The following is a 12,508-nucleotide window of genomic DNA, read 5'->3' as shown; positions in this document are numbered from 1 at the left end:
ACATCATCATCAACAACAATAATAGAAAATAATAATAATAGAAAATAATAATAATAATAATAATAATAATAATAATAATAATAATAATAATAATAATAATAATAATAATAGCAACTTAGGGCCACGTAGGTGACACAGAGGAGGTCTGGGGCCAAGTGCTAGGGAGTGTGAATGTGACTAATCCACTCTAGAAGGACTTGTGCTGAGCGCTGTAAACGCAAGTCATGCCAACACCTCTCTACACCCACCAGGGACTAAAGATCACTCCCTGGGAAAGACACCCTTAGTTGTGTAGTGACCTTTGGTCACTAAGACATGGACTGAAAAAAATGAGCCATTCCTTTGCCCTTCCCTGGAGCTTTTTCTTGCCCTGTTGAAGATGCTGCAGGGCTGCTTCTCAGAGGTTCAGCTGCAGCAGTGATGGAGTCAAAAGGGCTTCTGAGGTCTGTCTTCTGCCTGACATTCATGGTGAAGGAGTGTTTCAGAAGAGCAACCTCTGTTGAGAAAGAGCCCACCACGATGAGGCTGCGTACTTCCAGTCTTGAGGTTCCCTGGCCCTGCATTTAAACCAGCAGGTCTTCCACGAACAATGTGCCACCATATCTCATAGCCTGGTCTCTGCAGAAAGGGAGTCCCCCAAGAAACGACTGCTAGCACTAGGAAAATTTTTAGTCTCCCAAATCCTGCTTGTAAAGATTTATAATCACTGCAGCAGAGCAAATATCCACAGAGGTGGTTTTCTTTTGTTACTTTCTAAAAATGCAGATGGTTTCCAGCTGCAGTGTCGGGAACTGCTGGTGCTGCGATGCAGAAACACCAGCCAGCGAGCATTGTATGTTAGTAAACTTTCCCCTCGCATGCAGGATTAGGGTTTCAGAGTCACTGTGGAAGGCCCCACTTCTGCTTATGTTCCTACATGACAGATACATACTTTTTAACATATATAGCCCCACCTTTTCAAACATTAAAAAAGACAGCCTATCAACCCGGGTGACGTATTAGACTTCTAACAGCCCAGCAGGCTTATAACAACTTACTCCGGAAATATGATCCAGACAAAGGGAAAAAAAAACATTACTAAGCTGTATTGAAATTTATACTGACATAGGCTGGAAGTTGCTGCTCTGTAGCAACGTCTAGTGATGGTTTTGTGCACAAAAAAAAACCGCTCATGGTTTAGATTATAAACCCATTATAAGGAGACAATAGCAGGTTGGAACAGCAGGTCGTTGAGTAGCTCCCTTGAGGTCAGAAAGCACCTGAATCTAGATGTGAATCTAGATGTGGTTTAGTCACAGTCACAAGTTTATGGTTGAACAAGGCAATTCTCCTGCACCCCTCTCCTGTACCTCCTTCTGTATCTCCCAGCTGAACCACTGACCTTGGCACAAGGGTTATAGGGAAAAAGAAGGACATGGGGACCTTGGATAATGCTGAAAAGGGACACATATCTCTTCACCTTCTCTCTCCCACCAACTGAAATTCTGGTTGTGCTGGTGGGGTGGTTTAGTTCCTTGTCAGTACTGTGTTTGTGAAAACTGGTGAGACTGCAGTCGCTTGTTTTGTCCAGATGAGAGCTCAGACAGGAAACGTGGAGCTGTGGGAAGACCATCATGACCTAAGGAGCGTCTGGTTGCTCTGGCTGGAGATGTGCTATGGATTGCCGTATTGCTTCCTTGGGGCTGTTGGCCATGGCATAGGCAGGTCTTGCTCAATCACGCCCTGACAGGCCCAGTTAAGCTCTGATGAACCTTTATCCTCTCCACTTTCCTTGGAGAGAGGGAAGTTTGCAGCTTTGCAGCCTGGTGGGACTTGCCCTGAGAAGGCATTAGCAAGGGCTGGGAGAGGTGTCTGCAGCTGTAGGCAGCTGAGGAAAGAGGAGGCAGCTGATCCCTGAGTAGGGTGCTGCTTATCCTCACAGTTCCTTCTTTTGCTCATTCTCCAGGTGCCTATTCCTTGTCCGTGAGAGACAGCAACTCTGCTCACGGGGACATCATCAAACACTACAGGATCCGCTCCTTAGATGGTGGGGGGTATTACATCTCCCCCAGGATGACTTTCTCCAGCCTGCCAGAGCTAATCCATCATTACAGCCGTAAGTTGCTTGCCTTCCCTAATGGGTTTGTCTCCTAACAGAATATGGGCATGTGGGCAGAGGGAGGACAGGCTTACTCGCCACCACCATCACTCCATCCACTCTCATGGGCAAGGTGTGCTTCTCCAAGCAGAATTTGGGCACCCACGTCCTATTCTTCATCCTAGGGCACTGCCAGAGCAAACTCTGTCCACAGCCCTATAACCAGGGAGTGTTTCCCGTCAGGGAAGAGATGAATGCTGAAGGGATATACAGGAGAGATGCTTGAGAAGTAGGGTTTGGACTTGCTGGGCAGGAGAATTTGGTCCTCTATGGCTCCCTTTGAGCTTTTTCCTTTCATTGGGTCCATTCTGGGTGCCTTGATCCCTGTGGCTGAAACATGTGTGTGGTTGTGGAGGTTTCTCATGGGCTGACTTTTTCATGGCATATGTATATGGAGGAGGAGGTTAGCTCTGGGGCTGAAAGTTCAGCCCATCCCATTGAACTGTCCTGTGCTTTGTCCTCACACAGAGAAGGGGGATGGCCTGTGCCAGCGGCTCACAGCTCCCTGCATATCCCTGGTTCCCCAGAGACCTTGGGCACAGGACGAATGGGAGATCCCACGGGAGTCTCTGAAGCTTGTGAAGAAACTTGGCAGTGGGCAGTTTGGGGAAGTGTGGATGGGTAAGTAAAATTCCCCCCATTCCAGGAAAAAAAACAAAGGAGATGGAAAGCCCTCTTTCCCTAAGACAGGACTAGCCTGAGTGGGGGGGGATCCTAAAGTATGAACACATATTTATGGGTACACATGCAGCAGTAGATGCCATACTCCTGGGAAGGACCAGACAGGTGGTGTTTGCACAGATCAGTGGTTGAGCATGGGTTTCATAGGCTAGATGCATGCGAGAGGTGTTGAAGTAACTATGTACTCATCTCCTCAGACATGCTCTCGTTATTCCTGGGAATCCTGGGCGCAGTTGTAGGATCCTAAGTTACGCACAGCAGGGTACCTGGGTGACACTATCCCACTGTTTCTGTTTCCCTGTTCCACTTTATAACCCAAGTCTGAATCCCTTACACCTTCCTGCCCACTGCTAATCAGTGGGAGAGGAAGTGGGGTGAGCTCAGCTTCCCTTGCTCTCTTCTTTGTGGTTGCTTGTTGCCTTGGCAATTGAGATTGTGGACAGGACCAGACTGAGCTGACGTCCTGACTGCACAGTCCTGGCTTTTTTGATGGTGTTTGGATTATTTGAGAACCCGGCTGGTGGGAGGCCCTGGGGGTTTCACCCAGAAAGAGTCTTGCACGGCTGGGAGGACTGCATGAGGGTGGGCTCATTCCATGGGCATCCACCACCCAGAGCAGGGATGATCCCTGATGAAGCCACATGGATTGATAGTTGTGCCATGTCTCTCCCTTTTCCTCTCATACCTACCGGTTGCTCAGAGCCCACTGGCACTGAGATTTACCATGTGTTCCTTGTTGGGAGATTGAAAGCTGTTGCTGTGGTTTTCTGCTCCCTGATCCACAAGCTCTTCTGCTCCTTATTCTGCAGCCTGATAGAGCCCATAGAGACGCCAAAATTCCTCAATGCATCATTATCTCTCTGCAGGCTACTACAAGAACAACGTCAAGGTGGCTGTGAAGACCATGAAGGAGGGCAGCATGGATCCTGATGCCTTCTTGGCAGAGGCAAACTTGATGAAGCAGCTCCAGCATAACAAACTGGTCCGGCTATATGCAGTAGTCACAAAGCAGCCAATCTATATTGTGACAGAGTACATGGCCAACGGTAAAGAGCCTCACAGAGCTTTTTTGTTGGGTTTCTGCAAAATCAGGTCAATGAGCCAGCTGGTACTCCCATCATAAGGGGGTGGGGAGGAGGGCGTTGTACCAAATCTGTAAGCAGAAGGACTGAGTGATCCAGAAGTTTGTTTCTAGTACTGGAAGGGACTTTCTGGGCAATGAAATCCTGCCTCTTGTGATCTCATATTTCAAAAGCTACTTCACAAGATGGCTATGCTCCATTTGAAGAATATTGAAAGTTCTCATCTCCACTGTTCCTACTGGAAGTTTGTTTCAGATTTTTACTCCCTTTATGGTGAAACTGTCCTTTCTTTTGCCTTTCTTGTCTATGAGGCTTTGAGTGAAGAATGCCCAGCAGTTTGCAAAAGGTCTGTGCAAAATAGAGGGGGGAAATGGGCTGCGTTTGGGAACTTTCCTAATGAAAGATGCTCCAGCAGACACCCACTGTAGTTCCTCAGATTTTCTCTAGGATGCAGGCAGATTTGTTGCATATATTCAGAGAAGCACCAGGATAAAGCAAATAGGCTTATTCAGAAGAATCACAGCAGTCTCTCCACTTTTGCAGGGTGTTTGCTGGATTATTTGAAGACAGAAGAAGGAAGCCAACTGAATCTCCCCAAACTCATTGATATGTCTGCTCAGGTTAGTGAACAGCCGCTGGGAAATGGACTCAAGACCATGATTTGTTATTGCCTCAGTGAAATTCTGGCAAGTCTGAAGTCTGTCAGAGCATCGATTTCACGGAGAAAAACAGCACCTCCTGGTGTGCTCTCTTAGGGTTTCTCTGTCAGCCCTCTTGTATTGATGTGCGTGTCAGCTCAGCAATGCCTTGCTGTCCTTAGGACAGCCTCTGGGGAACTTAGTGCAGTGCTGAAGAGCTGGGGTTTGTTTTTTGGATTTTGGGTTTGTTTTGTTTTGTTTTGTTTTTCTGGCTTGCTGAGCTGGAAACAAGTTTGTTTCTCTTTTTAACAAAAGGAAGAAAAAGCTCAACAAAGAGACTTTCAATGTAGAGACGCGCTGGCTTTCAGCATTTCCTCCCTTCTGATGATTAGGCCTAAAGGATGTTCTGACCCTCAAATACGGGAATATTGCTCCTTATGAGAAAAAAATTTTGTCTTTATAGGGTTGTTTCCCTCTAAGCATCCTCAGGCTGTAAATGTTGCAGCTGCACCATAACATTTTAGTCCAGAAGTGCATCTAAACTCAGAGATGTCAAAGTTAGGGAAACTGCAACCGGAGTGGCAGCATCTTGGCAACAAATTGTACATGAAGGATGAGATTGGCAAAATCACTCCACTTTGGTCCTAGCCAGCTGTTGACAGAGTTTAGCTCACCCAGAGCAGAGTTAGGCTAATTTTGGAAATACTGGAAAAAAGCCATGAAGCATCAGAGTGATGGCTGAATACAGCTGTTTTGATGTGCAGGTCTGGGATTTACCCATGAGATCACTCATCCGCTCTGGGTCAAAGTAAGCTTGAGCAAACAATGTGTAAAGGCTGGCCCCTTGGTTCCAGCCATCACACAGAGTTATTTTATACAGTATTAAAAACTGAAGAATCTTAATATTTGACCAAACTTTATATGATAGTGAAAGATTTTTCTTCTTGCTTTAACCAGGATGAAAATATTTAAATACTTTCAAGCAGTGTCCTCATCTGTCATTTTTATTTTCCTCTGCACCCCCAGGAACATGTTGCAGTGCTTTCCCTCTTCACTACTGATAAATCTTCCGTACTGCAGATGTATCTTTGTTGTCTGTGAGAGGTTATAGGGGCCAGCTGCAGCCGCCCTGTTTAGTATCTTTCCCTTAGTTTCTTCCTTCCTTCCTTCCTTCCCTCTTTCTCTCTTTACCTCCCCACTTTCCTCCCTCCCTTTTTCATTCTTTCATTCATTGTCTTGAAAGTTATAGCCTGTGGCTTGTTTTAAATCCCTGATGATAAGCAGAATGGTCCAAATTCACCCGTATTACAGAGCCGTTGGGTTTGGTGGGAGCATTACCCCAGAAATTGGCTTGACACATTTCTACGGAAGAGGAAAGTGCTGTCGCCAGAGCAATCTGCACTCAACTATAGTCAGAGGGGTGACCCAAGTTGTTGGCCAACATTATACCCAGCTTTGAGGCAGGGACAGCAGAAGCTACGAGTACTCATGCATTTATTTAACACAACATTATAACTTGAATTGAACACTACAAGAAAGACATTGAGGTGCTGGAACGTGTCCAGAGAAGGGCAACGAAGCTGGTGAGGGGTCTGGAGCATAAGTCTGATGAGGAGCGGCTGAGGGAGCTGGGGTTGTTTAGCCTGGAGAAGAGGAGGCTGAGGGGAGACCTCATCGCTCTCTACAACTACCTGAAAGGGGGTTGCAGAGAGGTGGGTGTTGGTCTCTTCTCCCAAGTGACTAGTGACAGGACAAAAGTAAATGGCCTCAAGTTGTGCCAGGGGAGGTTTAGTTTGGATATTAGGAAAAACTTCTTCACTGAAAGAGTTGTCAGACACTGGAACAGGCTGCCCAGGGAAGTGGTGGAGTCACCATCCCTGGAAGTTTTTAAAAGACCTGTGGATGAAGCGCGTAGGGACATGGTTTAGTGGTGGACTTAGCAGTGTTAGGTTAACGATTGGATTTGATGATCTTAAAGGTCTTTTCCAACCTAAACGATCCTATGGTTCTATGAATAACGAAGCATTTCCAGGCAGGCATGTGGAAGCATCTGGGGAGAGAGGTCAGTGATCTTGTCTGTCCCAGGCACCAGGGTGGTACAGGTCTGACAACACACTGGCTGCAGGAACCCCTGGGAGAAACCCATCCCAGGGCAACCTTGTGCACCCAAACCTCCTCTCCGAGTTCAGGGTTGAAGCCTTGAGTGTGATCGCATGGCATGGCCTGAGCTGACCAGAAGCCCATCAATGGTCAAATAGTCCCCACAGTGGGCACCATCACTGGGGATGAGCAAGTGCACGTGGATGTCACCTCTCCATGGGCACCTGCAAGCACTCACCCGCCCTGCACAGCCCTTTCACATCCCTCCACACTCTTTGCAGCATCCTGCAATGCACACCGCTTCCAGGACCAGGATAGTCGAACACAGACCAAACCCACACACCCCAGCAATGTAATAACCCACAGAAGCCACCCGCAGCACGTGGGGTAAGAAGAATTTTGCCCATGCCTCAAGGCATGAGCGTCAATCGGAAGGACAGCTTTCATCGCTCCCCCTCCCACCCCTGCACCACGGCCCCATGGCAGGGATTCAACCACTCACTGGGTAGCTCCGGGAGGAGGAGGAGGAGGAAACGGGCAGTCTCTCAGGCTATTTTGCAATCTGTTCTTCTGCGGTGTCGGGATGACATCACAGCCCATCAGGCACCCAGCGCTCTCAAGCGCAATTTTGGATACAGTAGCATCCGTCAGAGTTAAAATTAGAAATCTCTGGGCCAATGCACTTGATCCTGTGGTCAGTCTCGAGGGTACATGCTCAAAAGCACGCTGGGCTGGAACGGGCCCATCGCCGGGTACTATCTCATTAACATCAGGACAGGAAATTACATCAATTCTTCCATTTTCCACTGCAGCAAACAGCACTTGCGCTGAAGGGTGTTGACACAGGTTAGAAATGCTGCATTGGAAAGTATGTGTTAGTATCCTGTTTAAAACCACATGTAAGTCAAGATGCTGATATGAATCTGTATGGAGTGGAAAATTTCTCTGCCCTCACCCACAAGTACATAAAAGCTTTAATAGGTACTAACCATTATTAGCAGGGGTTGCGTGCATCCACTCACCCTCCCGATAAATGCCTAACCCAAATCTGAGACTTGACTGATAGAGCAACTTTGCAATTTCTTTTTTTTCTGTATCTCCCAGCACCCGGCAATAAAAGATTTACAGGGGTTCATCACACACCAGGCACCTCCCCAGGGCTGGTCCCTGCCCCAAGGAGCTAAACAATAAAAGGTGATCTTGGGAGCAAGAACCTCCCAAAGTAAAGTTTGGAGGTGGTTGAAGAAGGCATCATGGGCCCAGGACAAGGGATTTGTCCAGGGACATAGTCTCTATCCCAGTCATATTCCTATGGATATCTGGGTCTTCTGCTCTGTTGCATCCTGCAGGTATCACAGAGGAACTGTATTGTGTCCTGGATCCTAGTCTGGATCCAGCACAGAGAAAGAAAACACCAATCTCAGTTTTAGTGCAGAGGGATCTCCAGGAGTCTCCTCCCCATCCCAAAGCAGACCAGTGAGGGAGAACAGAGGAGGTTGCTGAATAACATCTAGTTCTCCTCCTAGATCTGGAGTTTGCTGCTGTGACCGAGGGACAGATGAGCTCTTTGAGGGGCTTTTTCTTTTTTTAATTCACATATTTAATCATCTGGAGTGTCTGTGATTAAAATCCCAACTAGAGGGTAAAATCTTGTGGCAGAAACTGGGAATCCAGTGATGTGGCTTCAGGTTTGCTTCAAATTTCTGTATCTCGCTACAGACATAACTCACAGCCGTAACTTCTGACCGAAACAGAGAGTGATGCTTCTGTTCTGCTTGACTTGGCTGGTTAAAGCTTTTGGAGGCTGGGTGCATGCTGGTAGAGCTGCATATATGCACATGTACATAGGCAATATCTATTTATCTCTGTATGTATCTGTCCACCTGTTTATCTATCTGTCTGTTGATCTCTCTGTCCATCCACCCATCCATGGAGCAACACTATATGCATGCTGTGCTTTTGTAAAGGTGGGTAAGATGCAGTCAGGCTAGCTTGTTGTCATGGGGAGGTGACTCATGAAGATGGACTTTTCCTCCTCTCCTAGGTGGCAGAGGGAATGGCGTACATCGAGCGAATGAACTCCATCCACCGTGACTTGAGAGCCGCCAACATCCTTGTCTCAGAGACACTCTGCTGCAAAATTGCTGATTTTGGCCTGGCCAGGATCATCGAGAACGAATACTTGGCACAAGAAGGTGGGTGTCGTTTCCAGCATTGCCTCACCAACACATTTCCCTTATCTCTAATCCTCCTACCATGTAGATGTGCCAAGATATGGGATGTCCAAGGGCTGGGCTGGCACCAGGCACGGGGCACCACTGCCAATGGTGTGAGACCAGAGCATCCATTGCTGCCCTTGTCAGCACCCAGGCAGCAGGCAGAGCCAGCAAGAGAGCCAAAAATAGGGTCCCAGGAGCGGCAGCAGTGCCTGGGGACAACAAAGAGCAAGAGAAATTTGCAGAGGGAAATGGGAAAGAAGTCTTTTGGCACTGTTTCGGGGAGTCCTGCTGAATCTCAGGTTGTGTTACTGGAGAAATTTGACCTCCGCTAATGAAACCTGCTGCCTGTGCCTACGTGTTCACAGTGAGTCAGTTGGAAGGGAAGGAAAGAGCAGCGTAACCCAGTCATCGCACTGCAGAAGGGAGCTGGAGCCGCGAATCTGGACCTAATGGCGCTTTCCAGATGTCCCGGGCAAACTGAGCCCAGACCAGATCAAGCCCCTTCCATAACAGAGGGACAACTTACAAAACATGGGAGAGGGTTTGCAGCTTGGCAGGTGTTTCTCATGGGAACAGAGTACTTCGAGCATCTAAACCAAACCAACCAAAGAAAAAAGGCATACAAAAAACAGTATTTCCCATGCTGATGTGAAGTCTCCTTATGACCACCTGCAAAGCCAAGCCCCTTGCTGGGACTGAATATCTGAATTGGTGGTGGCCAGGAGAGAGTGGCCAGGAGAGGTGACAGCTGGTTTGGCTGGTGCAGAGGTCCGTCTACAGCCTTTTGACAACAGGGTTGAGTCAAATTCCTCTGTACTTTTTCTCTGTAGTGACATTTGACTCTGAGGTCAATTTTGAGATCATGTCGTTCAGATTGTGAAGAGACTTTATAGAGCATCGGGGAAATGAGCAGAAATTACTGAAATAAAACAATGAAGTCTGGCATAAGTGGCACTTACCAGAAGACTTTCAAATTTTGTAATTCTGTCCTCCTCTAGAGTTGGGATGAAGTTAAATTTCCCATTTAAAAATACTTTGGGGAAAGGAAATTTAATAGATTTTTTTTTCTTATACGATAGGAAACTTTTATTTCAATTTACTGTTCCCAAAATACTTCATGATGCAAATTATGCCCATTTCAACATGTAAAACTATTTCAAAGCAGTAAAAGCTCGCAAATGTAATTTGTGAAATGTACTGTGAGATTGCTGCAATTTTTTAAGGCAGTTTTTATCCTTAAGAAAAGTTTTGGTGAAATCAGTATAACTCTGTTAACATACCCAGAGGAGCTACATTTCCAATGGAAAAACAGTTCCTATCAGCACTTTTCCAGCTAGTTTTAATCTGAAATAACAACTGACCCTCTATCTACTTTGAACAATTTTCACTTCATAGATTGCATTTCCGAGCCTCGTCAGTCTACTTGTCAGTATGATGTGCAAGAACAAAGGCACTTATTTCACACACTGCATTTGGGCTTTCAGTCCTGAAAGATATATACGAATAAAAATGTGGTTCCCTCTGCAGTCTTTAACACATTCATTTCCTACTTATCAAGGTGTTTTGGGGTTTGGGGTTTTTTTTGGTCTTAGCTAAACTGAAATTGCAATCTTATGGTCATTGCTGTCCGCAGCACACAAAAGAAAATCTTGGTGGACAAAATAAATTTGGACTTTTTTGTTTTTAATATACATATGCAGCTTAAGGAACCAAAGAATTTATATTTGCTGTATTGTTTATGCATTTTTTCTAAAAACAGCCCTCTTCCAGTGAGTGATTTTATACAGAATAAAATCCTACTGTTGCTGTCTAGTAAAGATGCTCTAAGCATTGGTTTGAATAGCACAGACACATAGTTTGGGCTGCAGAAGCCCACTGGTTCCCACGGCAGGTTGCTACCTAAAGAGCGGTGGGTCTCTCACGAGAGCTGCTTGACACCCAAGGGATGCAACAGGCACTGCTCGCTCCCAGCATCGCGCCCTCGGCGTGCACGGCGCTGGTCTGTGCTACCGTTCCCAGCTCCATGCCTGAGATCCCATTGCTAAACACACAAGAGGTGCAAAGGTGCTATAAGACTGAAGATTCCTCTAAATTCATCATTAAAATAGTTTACCTAGGTTTTTTTAGTAAGCATATTATCACTTACCTAATGAATTAAGTTTTTTCATTATTTGGCCTCTGTGTATCAGTATCTATGGATGTTTATAAGGATATACATATCAAAAAGTCTTTTAAGACAAAATAGCCTTGATTGCACTGGAAAAAGAACCAAGAAAGGCCAAGAGATGCCAGGTAGAAATGACCTTTTAATAAAACCAGGAGCTAGGCAGCAATTGCCTTCCTCTGGCCTTATCACCATAACTCCACGGTACCATCAATAAGTCCCATCGCAGCCCCCTGATGCAGCCAACAGCCCACAGGACCCAGGGCTCAGTTTTTGGGGAACTGCTTCCCCGTGCCTGTGGGAGCAGAAGGAGATGCTGTACGTCCACGTGCTATTTCCCTTTGCTTCCTCCGGACAGGTGCCAAATTCCCGATCAAATGGACGGCGCCGGAGGCCATCAACTTTGGAGTTTTCACCATCAAATCTGACGTGTGGTCTTTTGGGATCCTCCTGACAGAAATCATAACCTACGGCAGGATCCCTTATCCAGGTAGAGTGTGCTGCAAATACAGGAGGAGCATGCATCAGCTTCAAAGCATCTAGTGCTGCTTTATGCTTGGAGACACATCCCTAAGCGTGCACACTTGTGCCAGACACACATCCCTATCTCTTCATGTTGGGTTTCCTCTCCTAGGCTCCCATGAGCCTCAGTTATACCTCTGCTAGGCAAAACCTATAGCAGGGGGTCAGGGAGGGGATAGAGGGATGGAGGGGGGGCTGCAACCTTGAAGAAGGGATGGTGCCCAGGTATGGCCCAGCATCGCGGTCCTTCATGCCCCTCCAGCTCTGCCTGGATGTGAGCTACTGGGAGCACTGAACTTCACCCCCAGGGTGCTGAGTAACTCCTCTTGGGCTGCGTTTCCCTCTAGGGATGACCAACCCCGAGGTGATTCGCAACCTGGAGCGGGGCTACCGCATGCCCTGCCCGGACATGTGCCCTGGTGAACTCTACAACATCATCCTGAAATGCTGGCGAAACAAGCCTGAGGAGCGCCCAACCTTTGAGTACCTGCAGTCGGTCCTCGAGGACTTCTACACTGCCACGGAGAAGCAGTACGAGCCGGAGCCTCAGCAGTAAGCCACAGTCCCACCAGCGCCTGGAGACAGATCTGGAGGAAAGCCACCGTCCTGCACAGCCCGGCGATGGCTCGTTTCAGGCCTTTCCCTTTCTCCTGTGTGCAGTCACAATGCATTTGGAGATGGGGAAGAAGGAGGGACATGAGGGAGGTGGATGCTGTCAGCTCTGTGGTTATCATGGAGACTAAAGAGGTGGCTGAGAGCTGGCACAGCTCCTTCCCCATCTGTCTTGGAGGTCTGTACCCACTTTACAGACATCGCCTCTGCCCCAAAGGACAGCAGACTCCTTCGTGACCCACCTGGAGAAAGAAATGCCCCTCAGCCCTGCAACTGCAGCCCTGGGAAGAGGGGACCATGGCCGGGGTGGTGGTACGGGGGGGATGCACAGTCTCTCCCCCCCCTTCTGATGC

At 47.4% G+C, this 12,508-nt stretch overlaps 1 protein-coding gene across 1 annotated transcript in view; it reads left to right on the top strand.

Annotated features, from left to right (window-relative positions):
- The window catches only part of BLK (BLK proto-oncogene, Src family tyrosine kinase), a 34,803-nt gene extending 22,704 nt beyond the window's left edge, over positions 1-12,099 (top strand). The window contains exons 7-13 of the mRNA XM_059835827.1: positions 1,946-2,095; positions 2,606-2,758; positions 3,685-3,864; positions 4,444-4,520; positions 8,683-8,833; positions 11,380-11,511; positions 11,891-12,099. Coding sequence (XP_059691810.1) covers positions 1,946-2,095; positions 2,606-2,758; positions 3,685-3,864; positions 4,444-4,520; positions 8,683-8,833; positions 11,380-11,511; positions 11,891-12,099 — 1,052 coding nt within the window. The remainder of the gene's footprint in view (positions 1-1,945; positions 2,096-2,605; positions 2,759-3,684; positions 3,865-4,443; positions 4,521-8,682; positions 8,834-11,379; positions 11,512-11,890) is intronic.
- Positions 12,100-12,508: the final 409 nt, after the last annotated feature.

Source organism: Gavia stellata, chromosome 2 (genome assembly GCF_030936135.1).
Source record: "Gavia stellata isolate bGavSte3 chromosome 2, bGavSte3.hap2, whole genome shotgun sequence".
NCBI lineage: Eukaryota > Metazoa > Chordata > Aves > Gaviiformes > Gaviidae > Gavia > Gavia stellata.
Note: the sequence above shows the minus strand (reverse complement) of the source record. Positions and strands in the feature narration are given on the sequence as shown.